General features: G+C 33.8%; 1 protein-coding gene and 1 pseudogene across 1 annotated transcript; both read right to left on the reverse strand.

The window, feature by feature from the left end:
- Positions 1–11,511: 11,511 nt before the first annotated feature.
- On the reverse strand, positions 11,512–13,422 carry LOC108995270 (berberine bridge enzyme-like 18). The gene has a single exon (XM_018970810.2). The coding sequence runs from the start codon at positions 13,389–13,391 to the stop codon at positions 11,775–11,777; it is 1,617 nt and encodes a 538-aa protein (XP_018826355.1). The 5' UTR covers positions 13,392–13,422; the 3' UTR covers positions 11,512–11,774.
- Positions 13,423–23,471: 10,049 nt separating this feature from the next.
- The window catches only part of LOC108985406, a 44,274-nt pseudogene continuing 41,257 nt past the window's right edge, over positions 23,472–26,488 (reverse strand).

The raw sequence follows: 26,488 nt of genomic DNA on the forward strand, positions 1-26,488 counted from the left end.
ATCATATATCACATTTAAAATGATGACATGAATAGCTTAGCATTGTTTTCTCCATCTACTTAAAAGGAAAAAAATTCCTTTTCTGAAGTTGCACGCTAAAAACAATTGTATTCAAAACCTATAATAACATAAACTGAATCACAAATTCAAACCTGAAGCTTTGTAGCAGCATTAGCATGTTCCTTGATCTGTGCATCAAAGTTGCTTTGCGTTCCCATTATCTCAGATCTTGCAATTATTTGGGCTCTGAAATCAATCTCCGTCCGTTGCAATTCCTCTCTTTGTCTAGCAACATTATGAAGTCTCTGCAGCAAAAGGTCATCATCTAAGCTATCGTCCACTATGATTGAACAAAAGTCGACATCAAGTGGCTCTCGTCCCTGCTGCATATTATTTTGTTATTTTAAATAACAAAATAATCTTCATATTAAAATATCTTGGCAGTAAAGGTATTTCCACACATCAGAATCCTAACCTCATATATAGTTCTCTCATCCGTTTGCCCTAACTTCAATCGTTCCAGCTCTTAGGCATCAGAAAAATGTCCAATTAATGAACAAAAATTTAAATACCAACCACAGACCTTGATGTCAAGATACAATCCCTATGTTTGAATTGACAACCAGACGGTGTTACAATTGGGACAAGAAAGATTCCAGATCTCAAACTAATTCATTGTTTATGACCAAAAAAAACTGAAAAAAGTATGCTTCCAACCTCCTTCATCTTTTCCTCCACTATATTAGATTATATTGACATATATAGACAACCATTGCTCTATCTTACTTCAATCAACAAAACAAAAAAGAAAATCGAAAGCAAGAGGAGATCAGAGATGTTGGGTGCTTACAAAATAATAAAGTTCACTACTTGGTGATGGCATAGACAGCATAAATAATCCCAGGGAGATAGCCCAAGATGGTCAGTAACAAACAGATCCAAAACTCCACCTGAATCACTGTCAATATCACTGTCAATATCCCCAGGCAAACTTCCATAAGAAAACAAAAGGATTTACCAATTCAGAAAAGATCAGATTATCATATAGACATTATTAAATTATTAAAGTTCACTACCTCACCTCTTTGTAATAGTCATCCTTCTCTGACTTCCATCATCACAAGCATATTAAGCTAAAGTTGGAGTTGCTTAAGTTGTTGAAGTTGAAGGAAGAGGGTTATCTTAAGCAGAAAAAAATGTAAAGGTTAAGTTAAATGGATAAATTAATAATAAAAAATCAAACTTAACAAATAAAAGTGTTTACCTTCGATGTCAACACGTTCTACATGCTCCTTGACCTCCCAAGAACTAAGTGGTTCACAAGTCAACCAATTTTCCATGCAAATTAGTGCTTGGACAGTCTCCAAAGCTAATGAGCTTCGGTATGGATCTATTACACATCCACTGGTGCTGAATGCGGACTCGAATGCGACAGTGGAAATAGGGATGCCCAATACATCACATGCGATCTTCACAAGGATGGGATATCTAAATGAGTTCTTCCACCAATCCAAAATACCAGACTCGGGTATTTTTGGTTCAATCACATCCGACAAATACCTATCCATGTCCGAGCTAAGTACTGAACTGTTTTGCTTCTCAAGATATTGCTCTAGAGCTGTATCAAAATCTTCACAGTCTAGGTCATCACCAATAATACTTGAGGAAATTTTATGGGCCATATTTAATCTTCCACTACCTAGCCCATAAAACTCGTGGTATTGCTCAATCAAACGATTCATGAGCAATCTTACTTTGGCCTCAATTCTATCTCCGCATTCATCCCCTTTGCACCTTTTTAACCAATATGACAAGGATGTAATCTTATATCGAGGGTCAAGGAAAAAAGCTACATAAACAATCATGTTCATCCTATCTGTTTTCCCCCAATATTTATCAAACTTAAGTTTCATAGTAGAAGCCATCTTCATCAACATATCATTCTCACTCTAACCCATGTTGTTCAAAGTGTTCTCAATTGTACAAATTTGTTGAAATAACATATTAGAGGTCACATACAATGAGCCAGAGATTTTCAAAGTGGCATCATAAAAAACTTTTAGAAACTTAATAAAAATACGAGTCATTTGCCAATCTTCAAATAGAGGCGCCAAAAGTTGTGACTCCTTCACTCCCATTAGTACGAAAGCTCTTTTGTATTTTTCAGCAATACTAAGCATTAGGTATATTGAGTTCCATCTAGTAGGAACATCTAGACACACTATTTTTCCACACATAATATTCAGCTCGTTTGCACATGTTTTAAACATATCAAGCCTTGTCGATGATGACCTCACAAGTCTAATTGCTTCTCTAATCTTATTTACAGCATCATGAATAATTTTTAAACCATCACATACAATGAGATTTAAAATATGTGCAGCACATCGCACATGTATGAACTCGCCTCCCAAAATTGTGAACTCATTATCTCTTATGTTCCTCCTCACATGATCAATATCAACATCATTGGAGGAGGCATTATCCATGGTGATCGTACAAATACGGTTAATCTCCCAATCCGCCAAACAAGACTCTAACATCCAAGCAATGGTCTCACCCCTATGATTAGGAATCTTGAAAAACATTATAATTTTCTTGTGTAATACCCAATTTTGATCAATATAATGGCATGTAACACAAATGTAATTCTTGTATTGCACCAATGCCCATATATTGATGGTCAAACAAACTCTTTGACTACTCAATAATGCCTTCAACTTTTGCTTCTCCTCCTTGTATAAACTAATACACTTTTTTTGGAAGGTGGTTCGGGATGGCAAAGTGTGTCTAGGCTCTAAATAACCTGAAAGTTTAACAAATGCCAGATACTCTATAACCTTGAATGGCAATTCACACTGGATAAACAAATTGGAAATCATCGCCTTGAGGACTAGATCCTTTACCAACCATCCTAACTCCAGTGTGTGATGGTGATTTATCCTTCCCAAGATTTTTATTCTCTCTAATCGGAGAGTTTGGACAAGAATATCTTAGATGGTGTGACATTGATGAAGTACCATTTTTATAATGGCATCCATAAATCTTAAAGCAATAATTGCATTGAGCTTTGGGTGCAATGGGATCAATAGGTTCAATCCTTGTAAAATGATCCCATATAAGAGATTGGTTCGTAGCCTTCTTGGCTCTTTTTGACTTTGGGGGAAGAGATTGTGTAGGGTTTTGGGTATTCATAGAGGAAGGCACTAAAGGACTAGTGTTTTCCTCCATGTCCAATGAAATAGGCACTGATCCACCAACACTACCACTAAAACTACCTTCCATCTGTTTTAAACATAAAAAATAATGTATATACTTCAACAAATATAATAAGAACCAACAATGATAGCAAATATCAAACAAGCTTGGTCAATTAGATCATTCTTAGGTAACAAAACAGACAAACCAAATTCACATATATCATAGGTCCTAGGATAGAAATGGGTAAGTATATGATGATAGACATTATATATATCGAATATGAGATAAGGAATCAAGCATGCATGGATGCTATATATGAATGAGACGTTAAAAAAGTATATGAAGCATTAATGCATGCATTATATTATATATATGATTCAATATTGCTGGTCAGTATATATACAGGTTAGTTAGCTGTACATACGTATCTAGAAAGTTGTAAGAACATATTCTGTATACGCGGACAGAATAATAATAATAATAATAATAATATGCCTTAGCTAAATGTCACTGCAATGTGGCAATAGGTGTGGTTGAGGCACTTGAAAGATACCCGTACTGTAGTTTTCTTTCCTCTAGGTCATAATATATAATTAAGAACACCAAAAACAGAACAAACTAAATTATATCACTAAGCACTGTAGTTTTCTTACCCAGGTTTTTCATCAGTGTATAATAATTACCCAAACTAACTAAGACAGTCATCGATCCACATATATAGTAATCCAGCTCATTACAAGAGTATGACTACAAATGTGAAGTGTGGTTTGGATCATAATTTCAAGTTCGTGCTAAGCATAGAAAATATATAGGTGATGAAGGTGGACATAAACATCACTATCAAACATATGGTTATTTTTAGAGAGAGATACCTTTGAAATGATGTCACAATCTCGCAAGTTCAATGCTGATAGAGATAACTGCAGCACAGATTAAAATATACATGAATACATTTTGAAAAAGCAAAACAAATGAGTTAACAATACATAAATAAATAACAAGAAAAAGTAAAAACAAACGAGCCACTAGGATCGTAGCTAGCTAGGAATAAAAAAAAATTAAAGATACCTAAATGTCAATCATCAATATGTCATAGCTTATGGGATTTCAAATAATTCTAATGCATAATCATCAATATCTAAACTGTCAAGCTTGCCACTGAACTGTTAATGGACCATATAAATGTTTTAATTACCAACCAAGAATCTACAAACCCACCTTACCCCCTAAAATAATATGCAAAAATCTTGATTAATTCTCCAAAACCAGAAACAAACCCTCCCCATCTGAAGCAACAACTCATATCATACATAAGAGAAAAAAAAAACCCACTTATTCTATTTTTCATAACTCGGTCGTTTACGATCAAACCCTAAAACACCCAAAAATACAATAAAACCCTAAAACACAAAAATCCCAAAACACAAATCGTTTACAAAAAAAGCCCAACACTCATAATCAAAAATCCTGAAACCCTTCATTTACAGAAACTAACAAAGTAGAGAAAGAGAGACGACCATACCTTACAGAAACTAACAGAGTAGAGAAAGAGAGACGACATGGTAGAGAAGGGCTTGAGAAATATACCTTACGAGCTTAGACTTCAAAAATGTTGGATGGTAGCCTCCGCGTCTCTCTCCCAAATGTGCAAAATGCAAAGGACTTTGAAATGCTGCGTCGAAGAGAGTAGGAGAAGACGTTGTGTCGAAGAGGGTAGGAGAAGAGGAAGGGGAAAACATTGTGTCAAAGAAGCGAATGGATTAGAGAAGGGATTAGGGATTTTGTAGCGTGGGGTGGGTTTCTTGTTTTTTTAATGACCCGATTACGTATAATCGGGTCACAGAACCGGATCTGTAACCGGATCCGGATTCTTCTCACCCGCCCTAGTGTAATCTAGGCGGTTATCCGCCCAGATACACCAGGATTTCCGGGTTCCGGACCGGACCGGAAAAAAAACCAGTCCGGACGCACACCCCTAATGCCACACATGTATTAACATATTCCTAAACTTGAGTAAGCAATAAACATGTATTAACAAAGCCTAAGGACAATATATTTCTAACAATGTAAACATATTCAAATGTCATTCACAAATAATAATCATAATATTTCAAATCCATATCACACCATATTTACAATAACTCACAAACTACTTACAAACTATATAAACAATAATTACAATATTTCAAGAGTAAGCATAAAATCACAACAACATATTGATAAAATTTAGAAATATACCTAACACTCACAATATCCTCTTACAAATCAAAATCTTTCAACTTGCCAAAACAACCAATCATTCAAAAAGATACAACACTAATTTATTAGATATATTATATAACAAAAACACAATACAAATATCATAAAAATAAAAATAAAAAGATACGAAAAATAATTTTTTCTTATCAAAACTGAACACTCTCTCACTCTAAATCTCGTATTACCTAGCTCACATCACTCTCTAACTCAACTCTCTCTCACTCTAACCCTCTCACTCTCTCTCTCCTGCAGGAGCCTCGTGCCTAGACGATTCTCTCTCAACTCTCTCTCTCTCTGTTGCGCGCATGGGAGAAGAAGAAATGAGTCGCTTCCTCCCGTGCGCGTATTCATTAAGTTCTAAAATTATTAGTTCAAATGTTCGAACATTTAAGTTGTACGTTCAAACGTTATATTTTTAGATGATGTTCGAACGTAGTGAAAAACAAAAATTATTCCCGCCCAGAACGTTCGGAAGTTTTCAATAAATGTTCAAACGTGCCCTTTTTATGATAGAACATGAAATCTAGCGGGAAATTGCCCGCACTTTTATTTTTATGTTCGAACGTATCACAAATTTCCGTTTGAACGTTCGTAGATTTACAGATTAACGTTCAAACATCTAATTTAAACGTCCGAATGTTCATATCATCAAAGTGTTACCATATTTGAGCAGAAAATTTTCCACACTAATTTTCCTAACGTTTGGACGTTAAGAAATTTGGCGTTCGGACACTCATAATTTTCTAGTGATTTTCATCAACTAACGTTCGAACGTACAGTATAAACGTCCGAACGTTCAGATCATCACACAGATACCTTAATTGAGCGGAAAATTTCCAGCCCTCTTAGTTTAACGTTAACTTGAAACGTTCGAACGTACCATTCCTAATATAGTATATTATAGTATAGTATATATACTACATTATATATATATACTACATTGTATAGTATGATAGCATAATACTTTAGATGAAAACGTAATAATATATAGTATATAAATTATACCATATATATAAATCAATAATATATAATTCTTTGTTACTTATTTAATTCAGCATTATATACTATATTATAGTATAGTATACATACACCATTTTATATATCTATATATATACTACATTGTATAGTATGATATCATAATACCTTAGATGAGAACATAATAATATAGTATATAAACTATACCATATATATAAATTAATAATATATAATTCTTTGTTACTTATTAAATTCTGCATTATATACTATATTATAGTATAGTATATATACTACATTTTATATATCTATATATATCCTACATTATATATATATATATACACAATAAGTATTTATTTTGGACACCTATCTTGATGTCTGAAGATACGTATGGCTCACTTCATAGCCACAAACGCAATAAATGAAGGTACGCAACTACAACGTGATCATCAAGCTAGATAGCGAGTCGGTCCTTTATTTTTTATTTTTTTTAAGACATAATTTATATTATACTTATCATTTGAATAATAATCATATTCTAACAAAATTAGTATGAATATATTATATATACTTACTCCATCTTATATATTAAACTTCATATTATCTGTATATTAAATGTTTTTAATCTTTACTTAAAATTAAGATCATAAACTTATAATTTTCTTGTTAAACATATTTAATAAAAATTCAAAAACAATAATCACAATATTTTAAATCCATATCACAACATATTCACAATATTCTCACAACAATATTTATACACATATTAATTCATCAATGAACACCATAAACTCACAAACTATTCACAAAATTCACAAACAATAATCACAATTATTTCAAGAGTAAGCATAAAATCACAACAACATGTATAAACATATTGCTAAACTTTACAAATATAACTAGCACTCACAAATTCAAAAAAACCAATTAATCTAATTGTCAATAATATAGGAAGAATAATTTGATTCCAATCAGTCTATTTAGGAATTTGTACACAAGAATTTTGGGTACTAGATTGTAATAATAAAGTATATCGTTTTGGACTAATAATAAAAGCATGTGATTCTAATGTTGATTTCATTAGTTTATAACAGATCATATAATATATAATATATTATATAATATTAGATATATACTGTACTATATATATAATACAGTATATATATAATATATTATATAATACATTTTATATAATACACAATATATATACTATAATATACTATATATATTATAGTATAATATTATATATAGTATGCTATATATAACATTATAATATATAACATAAGCATTTATAATATAATATATAATAGTTAATATTTTGGAAAGTAAATTGACTAACGTTTGAATGTAATAATAATTACGTTTGAACGTTTTGTGTATATAAGGCCAAAACCGAATGTCGAAACGACATTTCCAACAGCTCCATCATCATTCTGTTGCACGCCACCACTCTTCCGTCATCGCCGCCATCAAACTCTGTCACTAAAAGGTAGACATTCATCTTTTATTCAAATAACATGTATTTTATTTGATATTTGGATTAGTTTTGTTTAAAATGGGATAAGTAGTGGCCGGATTTTCAACTCCATTTTCCGGCCACCACGGCTTGCCGTTGGCTAAATAGTCACCGTAAAAATATTTCTTGAAGTGTATACTTCATTTCTACTGTGACATTTCGGCATTTAGAACCTTGTAGAGTAATTTTTAGATTTCAATAATGGCTGAGTCGACTCAGCCTACGTAGTAACGTTCGAACGTTTCACCAAGACGTTCGAACGTACGACGTTTCAATTAAATAGCCATTATGGCTTCTACGTTCGAACATTCATTGTCTTACATTCGGACGTCATTTTCATAAGTTTTATGTTCAAACGTTTAATGTATACGTCTGGACGTACTACTTTTTAAATATTATTAAACGACATACGTTCGAACATGAATATTTTACTTTCGCACGTAAACCACATACAGTTGGACGTTTAATTATAACGTCCGAACGTACTGATTTTCTACTTTATTCATGCTTCGACGTTCGGACGTTCATATTTATGTTCACACGTAAAACAAATACGTTCAAATGTATAACAGAAACATCCAAACGTATGTCAGCCAATATTAATTTACTGCTTATGTTCAAACATGTATGTTTTACATTTGAACGTAGATGTTTTACTTGCAAATGTAAAGGATACACGTTCGAATATAAATTTATTTACATTATTTTACATGCAACCGTATGAAATAAACGTCCGAACATTTTATCTTAACGTTCGAACGTTTATTTTGGTATGTTCGAACGTTAATGCAGAGCAGTTTAAAATTAACACAAAAAAATGCATTAATGTAAATAATTTTTTTTCCTTTTCTATTTTCAGGATATGGCTCATCCACTTCATACTAGGAAACGAGGGAGGGAAGGAGCCACTCAGGACACTGCTCGTATCGGGGCTTGTACATTTATGGTAGAGTGAGAGGTCCTGATTAATGAGTTCGACGAACTCAAATGGCAGCAGACGAACCTGAGAGATGTTTTCCTCAGTAGAGGCTGGGAAATATTTGCACATTGAGGGGGAAGGTATACCCCTCAATGTTTCAGAAGTTCTATATGAGGATGTGTGACATGCCCCAAGACGCATCCTCTCACACCGTGACTGTACGCGGTGTTTCCATTGAGGTACCACCAGATGTCTTCGGCGAGCACCTCGGGATTCATCGAGGAGTTGAGACATTTGTACACTCAACACCCCGTGAGGATGTAGGCACTTCTACATCATCTACTGGCCGCTCATTTGAGCCAGAATCAGCCAGAGATACAGACCAGTCAGAGGTAGAGGATACTGGCATCGAGGCTCAGGATGATGATCGAGACGAGGATTTCTACATCCTCACTGGGAGGAACCACATGCAGATCGAGCGGAAGAACACCTTCAACCAAAACCATCTGCTACATTTCTTCCACATGTTGCACCTTATTGTTGCAACAAATGTGGATCCTGTGGCATATAAAACCACATTTAGTCAGTTTCGGGCACAATTTTTTATACAAGTGGCATGTGAAGATCCTATAGATTTGCCACTGCACATCTTTGAGAGGATCCGTTACAAGGCGAGCATCATCTTCACGGATAATCTCACATACGGTGTCCTAATCAGCCGACTATTACTTGCACGGGGAGTGCCGACCCAGCCAGAGGAGCGGGTCAAAGATTAGATGAGGCCCCTCGACATGACCATGCATCAACGTAGTGTTGGACAGGCAAGGGGATGTCAGCCACCCCTGTAGAAGATTTAGTTCCTCCGACGCAACCTAAGCCAGGTCATGTGGGGAGTAGTAGTCAACATACGCCGAGTACATCTGCAGGAGATGTGCGGCCTGCTTGGGTTGATGCGGTCATCTCATAGTTGACTGCGCATATCGATCATAAGATTGATCGAGGCTATATCGGCATCTGGTGTCGAGCTCACCCATCGTGTAACTGTCCTCAATGACAAGGCTGATACCTTGACTAAGGAGGTACAGAGTTTGACTTTCGCGGACAACGTTATCATCTGACTGTTGTTTACTATATTTTATCAAATTTTGTATTTTATTTTTAATATTTGTAAAGAAAAATATTATTGAATATTTATATCGTTTTTTAATTTCAATTCTTAATCTTCTTTAATGTTATATTTTGCAACTTTAATACTAAATCACTGCATTTCAAATATATATATTTATATATTACAAATTGTGTATATATAAATATATACAATTCAATTTTTTAGACTTGTTCATAAATTATGCACAATAAAAACCACATAATTTTTAAATTACAGTCATATTTAATTTAAATTTACAATGAACGTTCGAACGTTATTAATTAACGTTCAAACATTGGCGCAAACATTTTACGTTCGAACGTTAATTAATAACGTTCGAACGGTTACGCCAAAACATTTCACGTTCGCACATAAACAACCACAATGTTTGAACGTATATGTGACTTTCGAATGTAAATTTCCCATACGTTAGAACGTACAAAAAATCTCATCTGTCTTTAGTGACGGTTTCCAGAAACCGTCACAGAAAATGCCTTTTAGTGACGGTTTAGGGACTGTCACAATTTTCCAATCGTCACTAAAAAGCAATTGTGTTGTAGTGATTATTCATATTGTTCATTGGGCGATAGACGCTTTTAAGTATAAGGAGATATTTATGCATACATGTGTACATGATATGGATAGGCACACAGACACGCATATATATGCGTGTAGATATAATATCAATAGTATTCACTACAAGAAAATTGCTTATTTATGATCAGCTATTTCCTATGAAAGTAACTATTTCCTGCTAAAATGAGTTTGTTTTCATAGTAAATAGTTATTCTCGTTGCAAATAATCTTTTACAAATGCTTGTTTTGATTCTACTTAAGGGCTTTATTAATTCTAAAGTAGTTCTTGTACGGCCTTTTCTTTAAGGCCTCATTTGTTTTTGCAGATGAAATGTGTTGAGATTAAAGTTAAAAGTTGAATAAAATATTATTAGAATATATTTTTTTAATATTATTTTTTTTTTAGATTTTAAAAAGTTGAATTGTATATTTTATTGTGTAGAAATTTGAGAAAGTTGAAGTAATGATTAAATGGGATAAGTTGATATGATTTCTGAAAACGAACGACGCCGAAGTAGAAGTTGCTTAATTAATATATTTTAATTGACAATGTTCTTAGAATTCTAGATGGTAAAATACCCTCAAGTATAGATATATAGCGCTCGGATTTTTATCTTAAATTATTTTTGTATACATCAAATAAGCCACCTAATCATTTATTTTAATCGCAATTAATTTATCCATAGAAATATATTGGACATTGATCGTGGACTTTTTCCACCTTTTGCAGCCCATATGTCAAATTTTTGTTGACATGGAAAACATTTAATATCGGCGCGCTTCCGGTGACCGGCAATTGTCTGAGACTTTCTTTATGGTTCTGAATTTTATATATAATCGAGGCTAAGAGGTGGCTAGTGATATAATTGAGTATCATTAATTCATAACCACCAAACCAACGTCAGATCAAAATATATAATTGAAGTAAATGAAAACTATATTATTAATGGAACATAAACATGTCACAAAATACATACAATATATATATATATATGCATCAATAGACATGAATATATGCCTCAATTTGTGGAAACCATTTTATTTTACAATGCACATAAAATATCGATATATATGGCCTTTACGATATGTGCTTATTACATGGAATAATAGGTAAAACATGATAGAGAGAGGATTTATTGTTGAGTACAATATCTTCTGTAGTTAAGCATCTTTAACATCACCTCTCACCACGACCCAGAAAGAGCTGGGATGCTTTGTTCATTCCTGAAGAAATTAGTGGGATCGACCATGGTCTTCACATGAACCAACCTGTTGAAGTTGCTCTTGAAATATTTAGTACCCCATATACTTGCCTGTCTATAGCTTGTGTTGCCTTCCTTACTATTTGTTCCTATGTCAAGGTCCCTGTAATTGATGTATGCAGCTCTTGGTGATTTTGAAACATAGGCAGCCATGTAACTGTAAAGCCTCCTGATCCAACTTATATGCCTCTCGGATGCCGCAATTCCTTCTTCTTCCCAAAGCACGTCGTCTAGGATTTTGTAGATGTTACCATGTCTATGTGGGAAAGGAATTGCAGATTCTGAGATTTCACTCATTCTTCCCCCATACGGAACCATCACCAAAATTGCGTCCTCGGCCTCTTTTTCGTAATATCTCTCCCAAATCCCTTCCAAGCCAACTTCTGGAATAGGTTCCATCACGTAGTCAGATTTTGCTTTGAAAAAAGTTGGTCTTATTAGAGGAGTCCTACTTAGCAGTACATCCAAGGATTCCCCACTTGGAAACCCGGCGAAGTAGAGGGTAGATTCAATCCAGCTCATTTCAGTGCAATCTTCTCTTACCAAACCCAGTTCAGGGAAGCTTTCTTGCATCAATGAAAGGAGATTATCTATCCCTCCGAGATACAAGGACACAAATGAGGCTTGTATTGTTCTCCTCCCTTCTTGGCTAGAATTGACAGCACTTGAGTTTATGAGAATAAATAGGTCTTCATCAAGCTTGTCTGCAACATATTGCCACCGATGAACAAGCTTGGTTGCATTTTGTTCCAAGGTCCTTTTAACTGTGAATACAGTCACAATGGATGGAACATGAACCAGCTTGATTTTCCATGCAACAATGACTCCAAAGCTGGCCCCTCCACCTCCTCGAATGGCCCAAAATAGATCTTCTCCCATGGATTCTCTGTCAAGGATTCTGCCCTTAACATCAATCATTTGGGCGTCAACAATATTATCTGCAGCAAGGCCATATTTGCGCAACATGGTGCCGTACCCTCCCCCACTAAAGTGTCCACCAACACCCACAGTCGGGCAAACTCCTGCTGGAAAGCCAAAGTTTCTACTTTTCTCGGCAATCCTATAGTATACTTCACCGATAGTGGCACCGGCTTCAACCCATGCAGTGCCATTTTCGACATCAACATTGATTGAACGAAGATTTATCAGATCGATTATGACAAATGGAACATAAGAAACATAAGAAAGGCCCTCAAAATCATGACCACCGCTTCTAACTCTTATTTGCATGCCATGTTTTTGGGAACACTTAATGGTTGCTTGAATTTGGGAGACATGCAATGGTGTAATAATGACTAGAGGTTTCGGGGTGGCAGGTGTTGAGAATCTAGGATTTTGTATGGAAAATTCCAATACAGATGAATATGAGGAATTGGCGGGGGTGTAAATGACTTGAGAAATTGAGGTGGTGGAGTTTCCCGCATGAAGGGTCAGGCATTGAAGGAAGTCTTCAGGAGTGTGAGCCGAAGTTGCCCATAAAATTGAGAAAAGAAGTGTAATAACAAATGGAATAAGCACTGAAGAGCTAATGGGCTTCATTTTTGTTTGTGTTTCTGCTCTAAAAACAGGATGCGAGCTTTCTTATTTATAGTGTTCTGAGGAGATATAGACGTAATTTGTTGAATACTTGGAAATCAATGTGAAAACTGTGCGTACAATGTGAAATCAGGATGCGAGCTAACAGCTGTTGCATATAACGTACATATTTTTTAACTTTGCAGGAAACCATTCCATCATGCATCCAGCTGATTGGCCAGGAAAGATCACGAATTCCAACAAGAAATACATAGAAAAAGAGAAATTTCGAGGACTTAGTAAAGTCGTCGATCTTCTTCAAAAATAGAACTTTGACAAACGTTTATTTTAAATACATAGAAAAATAGAAATTTCGAGGACTTAGAAATTTCGAGGACTTAGTAAAGTCGTCGATCCAAATTGGATGGCGATTTGACAACATAGAACTTTGACAAACGTTTATTTTAAATAAATGAAATTTTTATAAAATAATTATAAAAATATTATCATCTTGCAAAAATACTTTTATTTTAAATCATGATTATGAAAAGAGTAATACTACTTATCATTTATGCCCTCATGATCTCATGATGTATTGACATTAGATGATTAGACTATTTATTATATTTCATTTGTGAATATATAATTTAATACAATATTATGGGATGATGATAAAATAAATAATGAGTAGTTTCTCTTATGAAAATGATTGTGCTTATTGTTACTCAAATCATGATGAGTTTTATATGGCTTCTAGAATGCTTAAAAAAATAAATAGGAGAAAGTCATCTCAAAGCATTTTTACAAATTATATATATATATATATATATATATATATATATATATATACTAGGTGAAGATAACATGTAATGCACGTTGGCTTAGTTTATATTTATTTATTTTTTTGTTAAGAACTAATTTTTTATTAATAAGAATGTAATGTTTTGGTTAATTAAATAATGATATAATATTTATATAATTTATAAATAATTACACTTTGTGATATATTATAAAAGAAGAGAATTAATAGAACCTTTAACATGGTCCTATAAATAAACATCACAAGCAAAATAGATCATTGCATACCTAAATATCTATCCCTACAACATTTCTGGAATGTGCAGAAAAAAAGGTGGTGCAGCAAATAAGACAAAATATGTTGTATTTTGATATTAAACTTGGGAGGGAAAATATTTTGGTACTTTCTCTAAACAAAATTGAAATATTGTTTCCAAGGGATAGATAACTAGAACATAAATTATTTGTAATAACATCAATGTGTGAGTTTGCTTCCGTACTTAATTTCTTGCATGTGACCTTAGGAAGCCATATTTTTAAATTTTTACTTATCAAAAATATATATCTTCTTATATATAAAAGCGGCAATGCAAAAAGTAACAGTCTTTTTCATCTCATGTTTATTTTCCAATGTTGCCCTTCTTTTTTTGGTATTTTTTGTTTTATCCCTGTTCTTTTTTATAATCTGCTTGTGCTTTCACAGTTTTATCTCTCTTTTTTGTTTTTTTATTCATGCTTTTACGTTTTTATCCCTCAATTCCATTAACAGTAGCTTCTCGACCATTTTTCCTTCCTGTTCAGATGTATAGAAAAAAAAAATTCTGTTTAAATCCTATTAGGTTTGTTAATTGCATTAGTTTTGAAACTATCCGATCACAGAAATTAATTGCATGCTTGATGGATCGAACTATATATATATTATACATATATACATATGAGCTTTATAATAATCACCCATTACTTATAATAATATTATAATATATTTTACAATCATTGAAACTTGAATGTCAGGAGCTGGCCAGCTTCTAGTGATCTTCTAGAATCTAGATTGCAGATCGTCATGATGCTCATCTGAGATACACTGGTGACAGCCTATCACGAACAAAGTCCCACTCACACCTCTATTGCCTCTAACTATGTTCTCTCTCTGTCCCTGTCTACTCTCTCCCTCTCCGTGCGAATAGTGCTTCTCTAAAGATATGAGTGGTTTTATTTTTTTTTTTGGTGATGTAAATCTGTGATGTTATTGTTTCTTTCTCAGAGTTGCAATTTTTTTTTTCCATTTTTTTCATTTTTCTGTTAGAGATGTAAATCAAGTACTTGACGTGTGAGTAGGACTGTTCATCCGGGCCGGGTTTTTTTCCGGCCCGGTCCGGAACCCGGAAAACCGGATTCCGGTTCCGGGTTTCGGCCCGGATCAAATCCGGGCCGAAACCCAGTTTTGAAAACCCGGATCAACCCGGTCCGGGTACGGGTTTGAAACCCAGGTACTGGATTTAAACCCGGTACCCGGATCTTTATTTTTTTAATAAAAACCGATATCACTGGGAAGCTAGTATATGAGATGCATTGGTACGCGTTTACGGATGGGAAGGCATGGGAATCTGGGAACCCGAATCAAGTGTGAGGGAGCGTGGTGAAGAACATGATGAGATTATCGGGGTTCTTGTTGGAGCAGGGCTGGCCATTGTTCGTGAGTGAGTTTGGGATAGACATGAGAGGAACAGATGTGAACGACAACAGGTACTTCAATTGCTTCATGGCCATGGCTGCAGAACATGACCTGGATTGGGCACTCTGGACGCTTGCTGGGAGTTATTATTTGAGAGAGGGAGTCATTGGGTCGAGTGATGAATATTGATTTTTTTATTCTTACATGTATTTAGTTAAAAAGTTTAATTAATTATTTATAGGCTCATGAAATATTATAGGATTATGTTGTATTGAGAATATGATTTAAAATTTTAAGTGAAGACAAAATATCAAAATATTTGAAGTCTAATTAATAATAAAAAAAGCTTTTTGTGTAAACAAAAAAAAAAAAATCCGGGTTCAACCCGGAATCCGGAATCCGGGTTTTAAAAAACCCGGATTTACCCGGGTTCCGGCTCGGGTCTGACCCGGATCAACCCGGTCCGGGTTCCAGCCCGGGTTTGAGACCCGGGTTCCCGGGTTGGAACCCGGATGAACACCCTTACGTGTGAGATGTTAATATTGTTTCTTTCCAGATCTAAGTGGTTTTTATTTTATTTTACTTTGTTTTGCTTTTTGGTTGATCTGTAAATTTCTTTTTTGATTTCATTTTCTGTTGTTTCATTTTTTTGTTTTTCCTTCTATGGTGTGTTTGGATGTAGATGAAGAAATAGGTGGATTTTCTTTTCTTTTTTTTTACTTTCACTCCAATATTCAATGTCTTTTCTTTATTTTGTTTGTTGTCTATTTTTCTGTTGCCTTTTTTTTTTTTATTCCTATTAGGTTTGTTAACAATATCATATCTTCATATATTCAAAGAGGTCGTGTTCAGATTTGACTAATTTTTTTTTCTTTCATTTTCCTACAGATCTGTAGATCTTTAGAAGGGAATTAATGTTCATTTTTTTTCTCTCTTAATTTTTTTTCTTCGTACACATCCGAGTCGTTTTATTTTTTTTTAAAGTTGGTTTATTTCTAATTTCTTTTTCTCTATAGAGCTAAATAGATCTTCATGTATTTGAAGACATGATGTCCAGATCTGAGTGGTTTTATTTATTTATTTTTTTTACCTTTTCGTTGATCTACAAATTTCTTTTTTGCTTTCGCTTTCTGCTGTTTCATTTTTTTTGTTTTTCCTTCTATAGTGTGTTTGGGTACAGTCTATCACTATAGAATGGCCCCCTTCTCCAGGTAATTTCTAACCTTTTTTTTCCTCAGTTTTTAGACTTGATTTTCTAATTATTTCTGTAACATTTTTTAACAAATATGAATAGACATGTGTAATGCATAGATAGACTATATATATATATATGTCTACTATAAACACACAAAACAAACATAGATAACCTATATATATATATATATATATATATATATACTATAAACACACAAAAGGCAATTATACCGACCTTTTCAATGTTCCTTCAAACCTTAGGACCACTGGACTGCTTTCACACACCTTATTTTAGAAAAACAGAGCGTAGAAGAAATTGAAAGAAATAGAAGATAAACTGAATACATAGTTGCACGAATAAGTTTTCTGAATTGAGTTGAGTTTTCTGATAGGTTTTTTAACAAGTTTTATGAATTTCTAGGTTTCATGGTACCATTTTCTTTTATTTCTTAAAAATATGAACAAACATATATATTGCATAGATAAGCTTATACTATAAACACAGAAGTCAGTTATACTCACTTTTCAGTCTTCCCTAAAACCGTAGTACCACTGCACTGCTTGTAATATAAGGGTTATTTGAGAAAGAAGGTAATAGAAGGTATCAAGTCACTTTTCAAACCTTAGCACCAATGCACTGAAAGTAATACAAGGGTTTTCTTAAACACAGTTCAATGCCTCTAGGGTTGCTACGAAATATGTGTCTTGGTGTTCAAACATTGAACCTGACTACTGCACTACTTGGCCATTTGGCTACCTCATGTGATTATAAATTTCAAATTTATCACTGCCTAGACAAAAGATCATGAAAAGTAAATTATTAAAAATGATAAGTTGTACTGCATATTATAACTTACATGTGATTAAAATCTGCCTCCACAGATTTAATTCTTCATGCAATTTAATATGTTATCTAATTTCTAAAATATTTTCTCTCTGTTTGCAGCTACCATTCCAATGCATATATTCACAAATTCAGTTGCTTGGACACGGACAATAATGGAAAATCATTATTTAAATTCAGTTGCTGTGTTTTTTCAAATTGTAAGTTATTATAATGTTTTGCTATTATAATGAATATGAAAAGACAATTGCATCCATGATTTATTATTATAAAAAATCCTTTTTATTAGCAGATTTAAATATATTAATAATGGAATACAAACCAACAGAAATAACAAAAATAGCCACAAACAGAATGTATAGGAAAATACAATTATATCCTTGTGCATTGTTTTCATTCTTGATTTAAAATTATTATAATGGAATCAAAATGGACACAAATAACAGAAATGGATAAAAACAAAGGCTTAACAGAAAGTTAACGGAAACAAGAAAATTCTGTTAAAACAAGAAAAATTTGTTTGATAGGCTCTCTCTATATATAAAGAGATATATATAAGATGGAAATGTTACAATGAAGTCTTACACTACACACCTCTAATCAACCAACGTGTAATTTGTCATTCTAATATATTTAAACATACACATATTTAAGCATTAGGATAGAAGAGCAAAAATGACAAATCACATATTGATTAAGTGAATGTGTCATGTGGTATAAAACTTCTATATAGAATTTCTCATATAAATATATATATATATATATCGATTTGAAGTTTGCATGAAGATTTGAATTTTGCATAAGGATTTGAACTTTGCATAATGCACTGATCATTAATCTCTATAAGGACTTTTCAAAGATCAGAGGTTCTGAAATTTTCATTTTCATATAAATGGAAAAAGTCTTGCCCATTGTAGATGCATCTGACACGTATGCATGCCTAATCCTTTCGTGGTTCAAAATTCTTTCCAAGTATATGGAAATTCAGAAGAAAAAAAAATTAAGTCAATAAGTTTCAGGTCTTTCTTTTCAAAAGTTATAAATTGGCATAATTAATTCCATTGTGATAGAAATATAAAAACAGAGTTGCATTATTTCTATTTGATAAAATGCCACAGAGAGGAATTTGGACCGAATGGAATTCATTTCATAACTTGTATTTCCTTGATACAATATGACCAACACAGTGTAGTATTTATAGACTTCATTTAGTCTATATTTCAGAGGAAAAGAAAATTATTTCTGTACAACAGAATTTTCTAGACTTATTCTAGTACGTCCTCTGTACGAGTTTGTTGGAAAAGATTCCTTTGATGTTTAGTCATTATTTGCTCTATTAGCCCCCCTCGAGTCAAGCGGCATAGGAAGTATGGTACGACTTGACCGCAGCAAGGAGAAGCGAGCTGATGATAAGGGCTTGGTGAGAATATCAGCAAGCTGATCATGACTAGGAACAAAGGACACAGTGAGTGTCTTGGCTGCCACACAGTCCCGTACAAAATGATAATCCAAATCCACATGTTTTGTTCTAGAGTGCAAAATAGGGTTTACAGAGAGATAAGTAGCACCAAGGTTATCGCATAGTAAAGTAGGAGGAGCAGTAAGAAAAATGCCCAGCTCTTTTAGAACAAATTGTATCCATAATAGTTCACATGCAGTATTTGCTACTGACTTGTATTCAGCATATGTTGAAGAGCGAGCAATTGTAGGTTGCTTCTTGGAGCCCCATGATATTAAGTGTGAACCAAAAAAGATACAAAAACCAACAGTGGATTTTCAGTCATCAGGGCAATCAACGCAATCACCATCAGAGAAGGCATAAAGTTTTGGCAATGAATTGATAGGAAAATGTAAGGCAAAGGAAGTTGTTAAACGGAGATACCTAAGTATGCGTTTAATAGTTTGCGAATGAGAGAGACGAGGACACTGCATAAATTGGCAAACCTTGTTCACAGCATAGGAGATATCAGACCTTGTAAAAGAAAGATATTGTAGACTCCCTACAACACTGCGGTAGAGTTGTGGGTCCTCAAATGTAAACCCATCGGATTTTTAGTTGGTTTATTTTTATGATTTTTAATTTGTGAAAATTATATTGATATGCTTTCTTAATATTAAATATTTTTTTGCATATAAATTGTTCTTTAATTTAAATTAGTTGTTTGTGGGTTTTAAAAATTTTGTGTTGTTGGATTTAATTATTTTATTTTCATTTAATCACCACGTTTAAATTATTTGTGAGGTCATGTTTGTGAGATTAGCAACTGCATGAACATGTTTGTGAGGTCATGTTTTAGAGTGCTAATCGTGAAAAGTTTCGGGGTTAGGCATTCAAGCATAATTTAGGTTCAAATCCTCACTTAGTCAAGTGTTCCAATTATAAATTTCAAGGTTACGTATGCTTTTTTGGTTAGAAATTTAGAAATTCTGAGGCCAAAGTCCTCACCTTTTTTTTTTTTTTTGAACAAGTTGACTGCTATTATATATTAAAAACCAAAGTACACCAAAAGTAAATAAACAGTAGTGATTAAACTATATAGATAGAGAGAAGGTGGGTCTTTCCCGCAACAAAGAAGGTGGTAATAGGATTTGAGGAATATTCTCAAAGGTTTGCGTCACCGTTGTCCATTGCACGCATCGATACTTTGAACGATGAATTTTTCTTGCCTTCCATTCTTTGAAAAGGAGTAGATGGTGTTTGATATTGCTGATGATGGGGCTCATGGTCTAGTCCTGTGCTATGGATGAGTTGGATATTGCTTCAATGGTAGTACTTGAGAACCCTTCAAATCCTCACTTGGTACAATACTTCTTTTGGTTTAAGGTTATGTTCTTCGATGGATACTGAACTAGCATAGATGTTAATGTTATGAAAAGTAATTTTGGATTTTAGTTTATTCTAGAACAATCCATAATTGAACAAATTCTGACGGAACAATGGTAACTTGATCATCTCATTTGACCAATTCTAACTTCTTGATTTGAAATATTTTTTTGTTTGAAGTATTTGGAAAGAAAAATTAGAATAATCAAGAATATAAATAAAATATTTATTTTAGTTTTACATATCTTATTTTAGCTTTTTTTTTTTAACTGACTCCTTTAATAAAAATAAGAGCTGATGAATCAAAAACAATTAACTAAAAATAAAATATTTTTATTTATTTTTATGGAATATACATACCATTCATGGATCATACCTTTCATTCTAGTTATAATTCCTATGTTAATAGGGGTGGGACTTCTCATTTTTCCGAAGGCAATAAAAAATCTTCGCCACATGTGGGCTTTTCCTAGTGTTTTATTGCTAAGTATGGTTATGTTATTTTCAACCAATCTACCACTACCTATTCAGAAAATAAATAACAGTTATATGTATTAATATGTATGGTCTTGGACCATCAATAATGACTTTTCCGGGTACGGGCATTACACGGGATACCTTTTTACTATATAATGAACAAAGGGAAACAAAGAATGAGTCATGGTTTTGATGATTTTTTTATGAAGATTGTTCTAATTATGGTCATATTCAAATTTGGATATTTTAAAGTAATAATTTAATTTGAATTTGCTAGCTGGTTTAAGTTTAAAAAATTCTAGATAATAAAATACCCTAAGAATTATAGAGGATTTTAAAAATCAGATTTTTTATATAAAATATTAACCCACCTAACTTTAATTAAATCGCAAGATATCCATTCACAACGGAAAATTTTGACAACAATGATCCGTGCTGATCATGTTCTTCTTCTCCTCCTTTTTAATTCTTTTCCCTGCATGCAATGTCAAAACTGCGGAAAACGGAAGCATTATTAATAGCGCTAGCATATGACCGGAAATATTTTTCAAAGACTTCCTTTTTAGAATCTCATAATTAATTAATTGGCAAGTGAGTCTCGCTCATGTATTCATAACCAAATTATATTAAACCAACGGATCCGAAATATAATTGATATAAATAATGAGAAAGATTTGAACATGATAATCATGATCATGTCAGAAAATAAATATTGTTTTTGTATGATCTCCATGAACATGATGCATGTCTCATTAATATATATATATATATATATATGCATGTGAAAATTAACTAAAAAAATTTACTTTGGGAAGAATATATATATGCAGTGATTTTGTAATCTGCTGTGGTGATTTTGTGATAATTTTCTGTGCTGATTTTGTAATCTGTTGTGGTAATTTTGTGATGATCTGTTGTGATGATTTTGTGATCCGTTGTGGTGATTTTGTGGTATTTTGGGAAGAATATTGCTGTGAGGATATAGAGAGGGACAAATAATAAAAACGTAAAATAAGAGTACTGTTCATTACTGTTCATTGGGCAATATATTCTTTTAAGTATAAGGAGATATATATACTACATATATACATAATATGGATAGACACACAGACACGCTTATATATGCATGTAGATATAATATCAATAATATTCACTACAAGAAAATTGTTTATTTATGATCAGCTATTTCCTATGAAAGTAATTATTTCCTGTTAAAATGAGTTTGTTTTTTTAGTAAATAGTTATTCTCATTGCAAATAATCTGTTATAAATGCTCATTTTGATTCTACTTAAGGACTTTATTAATTCTAAAGTAGTTCTTGTACGGCCTTTTCTTTAAGGTCTCATTTGTTTTCACAGATGAGATGAGTTGAGATTAAAGTTAAAAGTTGAATAAAATATTGTTAGAATATATTTTTTTAATATTATTATTTTTTCTTTAGATTTGTAAAAATTAAATTGTATATTTTGTTGTGTAGAAATTTGAGAAAGTTGTAATGATTAGATGAGATGAGTTGATAGAAGTTGTGAAAACGAACAATGCCAAAGTAGAAGCTGCTTAATTAATATATTTTAATTGACAATGCTTTTAGAATTCTAGATGGTAAAATACCCTCAAGTATAGATATATAGAGCTCGGATTTTTATCTAAAATTATTTTTGTATATATCAAATAAGCCACCTAATCATTTATTTTAATCGTAATTAATTTATCCATAGAAATATATTGGACAATGATCGTGGACCTTTTCCACCTCCTGCAGCCCATATCTCAAATTTTTGTTTGAAATGGAAAGCATTTAATAGCAACGCGCTTCCTGTGACCGGCAATTGTCTGAGACTTTCTTTCTGAATTTTATATATAATCATTAATTGACCGGCAATTGGCTAAGAGCTTACACGCCATTGAAGAGATGTAATTGAGTATCATTAATTCATAACCACCAAACCAACAGATCAAAATATATAATTGACGTAAATGAAAACTATATTAATTATTAATGGAACATAAACATGTCTGTTGATATATATATATATATATATATCAACAGACATGTTTATGTAATTGAGTATCATTAATTCATTTCTGTTGATATATATATATATATATATCAATCAACAGAAATGAATATATGCCTCAATTTGTGGAAACCATTTTATTTTACAATGCACATAAAATATCGATATATATGGCCTTTATGATATGTGCTTATTACATGGAATAATAGGTAAAACGAGAAAGAGAGAGGATTCATTGTTGAGTACAATATCTTCTGTGATTAAAATCACCTCTCACTAGGATGAAAGAGCCGGGATGCTTTGTTCATTCCTGAAGAAATTAGTGGGATCGACAATGGTCTTCACATGAACCAACCTGTTAAAGTTGCTCTTGAGATATTTAGTACCCCATATACTTGCCCGTCTATAGCTTGCGTTGCCTTCCTTACTATTTGTTCCTATGTCAAGGTCCCTATAATTGATGTATGCAGCTCTTGGAGATTTTGAAACATTGGCAGCCATGTAACTGTAAAGCGTTCTGATCCAACTTATATGCCTCTCTGTTATGAACCCACTAAGTAGAACTCACCCTTGAAAACTAGCTTACAAGGGAAGGGTGCCTAGGGGCTTATAAACTATCAACCAATCCCATACTTAGTCGATGTGGGATCGTAACAACCACCACGCTCCGCAACCGACGTCCACGGCGGTCCCGGCGCTCACACGGGCTGGCTGTGCGCTAGGTCTTTTCCTAGCTCCGGGCGAACACTGCCATGCTGGCATCACCCCCCGTGCCGCACGATTGCAACCGTCGCAACATGGCCTTAGATGTGGGGTGGCTCTGATACCATTTGTTATGAACCTACTAGGTAGAACTCACATTTGAAAACTAGCTTACAAGGGAAGGGTGCCTAGGGGCTTATAAACTATCAACCAATCCCATACTTAGTCGATGTGGGATCATAACACTCTCGGATGCCGCAATTCTGGCCTTCTTCTACCCAATACACCAAGTGTTGGATTTTGTAGATGTTACCAACTCTGTGGGAAAGGAATTGCAGATTCTGAGATTTCACTCATTCTTCCCCCATACGGATTCAGGATTACCTTCAGAAAGCAAGAACATTCTAGAGCATTGGAGAATAGCTCTGCCGAATCACATTGTAACGGAGAGAATAAATAGACTTGCTAGGTGTCACAATATTAGTGGTCATTCAATTCAATTATGTTATATACATATTCTATAAATAGTCACTATTGTACAAAGCACTGTGGGTGAAAATATCTGGGAATACAAAAGTTGTTCTAAGGAACTTTTCCAGAAGCACTTGTCGTGCATTTCCTTCCATGTTTTATCATGGTATCACGAGCTTAACGGACCCGAGTCCTTCATACATTTTTGTTTGTTTCTTTTCTCTTTTCTCTTCTTGATACAAATTTACAGTCATGGCTCCATCAAAATCAACCAATGCTTCTAACTCTCCCTCCCTTCTTAACTCTGCTAGCCATTTTGTAAAAATTCAACTCGCCATTGAAAAGTTTCTCATTTGGAAGGTGCAAATAGTGCCGTATTTGAAGGGGTATCAAGTCTTCGGACATGTTGATGGTTCTCTTCTCATGCCGCCTGCTACCATTGATTATCTTCCTAATCCTCCCCATCTTCAATGGCTTCATCAAGATTAGTTGGTCATTTCAGCCATTAACTCTTCCTTATCTGATTCGGTCTTAGCTCAAATTATAGATTGTTCTACTGCATCTGAGATCTGGAAAACACTCACCGACCTTTTTGCAGCAAAATCGTCCGCTCATCTTACTCAAACAAAATTTCAACTCTACTATGAAAAAGGGATCTGACTCAATCACTGAGTATTACAACAAAGTAAAAGCTCTTGCGGCTACTCTGAATGCTGCGGGCCATCCCTTAGTCGATTCTGAAATCTCCATCATTATTTTAGCTAGTCTAGGCACAGATTATGAGTCTTTGGCACCTCTCTCACTACACGACCTGACTCACTCTCTTCAAATCAGATCACAGCTATCTCTTAAACTATGAGTTTCACCTTTCTCATCAAACCAACACTCTCTTATTTGGCACCTCCATCACAGCCAATACCACTATCAAAACACCACCATCGGGTCACTCCATTTTCTCTTGTGGTCGTAACAACTTTTCTCACGGTCGTGGTTGCGACTGTCATAATGGTCGTGGAATTATTCCTAGACCCCAACCTCCCTTCTCTCATTTTTACAACAGATATGTCTGTCAAGTGTGTCAAAAAGAAACTGCGGCTACCTGTTACTATCATTTTGATCAATGTTACCAATCTCCTCCACCTAAATCACTCATGGCTAATTATACGGCCATTACTCCAGCTCCCTCTCACATGAATAATTGGTTTCCAGATTCGGCTACTTCTCATCATTTCACATCTGAATTATAGAACCTTAATTTGGACTAGTCTACTTATCAGGGCCGTGAAATAGTGAGCATCGGTGATGGTTCCAGTCTTCCTATTCACAACACAGGCTCGTCTCAATTTTCTTCAAACACTGGTAAATTTCTCTTACATAATCTTTTACATGTTCCTTCCATTTCTCGTAATCTACTTTCTGTCCGTCAATTCTGTCAAGATAATAATGTCTATTTTGAATTTCACTCTTCTCTTTTCTATGTGAAGGATTCATGCACCCAGGCAATGCTTCTTTAGGGCCATGTTGAGAATGCTTTGTATGTGCTTCGGACGGATGCAGAGCCTACATCACCTCAGTCTTCCATGTAACGCCCCGACCCCAGAGGGTCCGGAGAGTTAACTCATATCACTAAAAGAAAAAATCATTTCCAAATAAAACTTTTTAAAATAAACCAGAATCTCCATAACATATTAACCTATTTGTTCAATACAAATATCCATGTTCCTACATAAGGGCACATCAGTGATGTCTCATTGATATAGATAAACTTTTCCACAAGGACTAAAAATATCCAATCCTCAACATACCAAAGCCACATAAAATATCAACGCTACCAAAAGACTCTCCAAAAGTCATGGTACCCTAGGGCACATAGTCTTCTATGATCCACAAAATTTGCAAGTATTTCCTATCCCTGATTTCCAGCTGTTGCATCAAAATTATCTGAAACATATTATGGAGATAGGGGTGAGTTATCAACAACTCAGTAAGCAGAGAACATATACTTGTATGCAAACATGAGCATTTACAGATTTCATGATGCAGAACAAAACACTTTATTTTCAGAATGCAAGATCAGAACATATTATAAAAATATCAGAGCGAAAGTTCAAAAATATTCT

Source organism: Juglans regia, chromosome 3 (assembly GCF_001411555.2).
Source record: "Juglans regia cultivar Chandler chromosome 3, Walnut 2.0, whole genome shotgun sequence".
NCBI classification, from domain to species: Eukaryota; Viridiplantae; Streptophyta; class Magnoliopsida; order Fagales; family Juglandaceae; genus Juglans; species Juglans regia.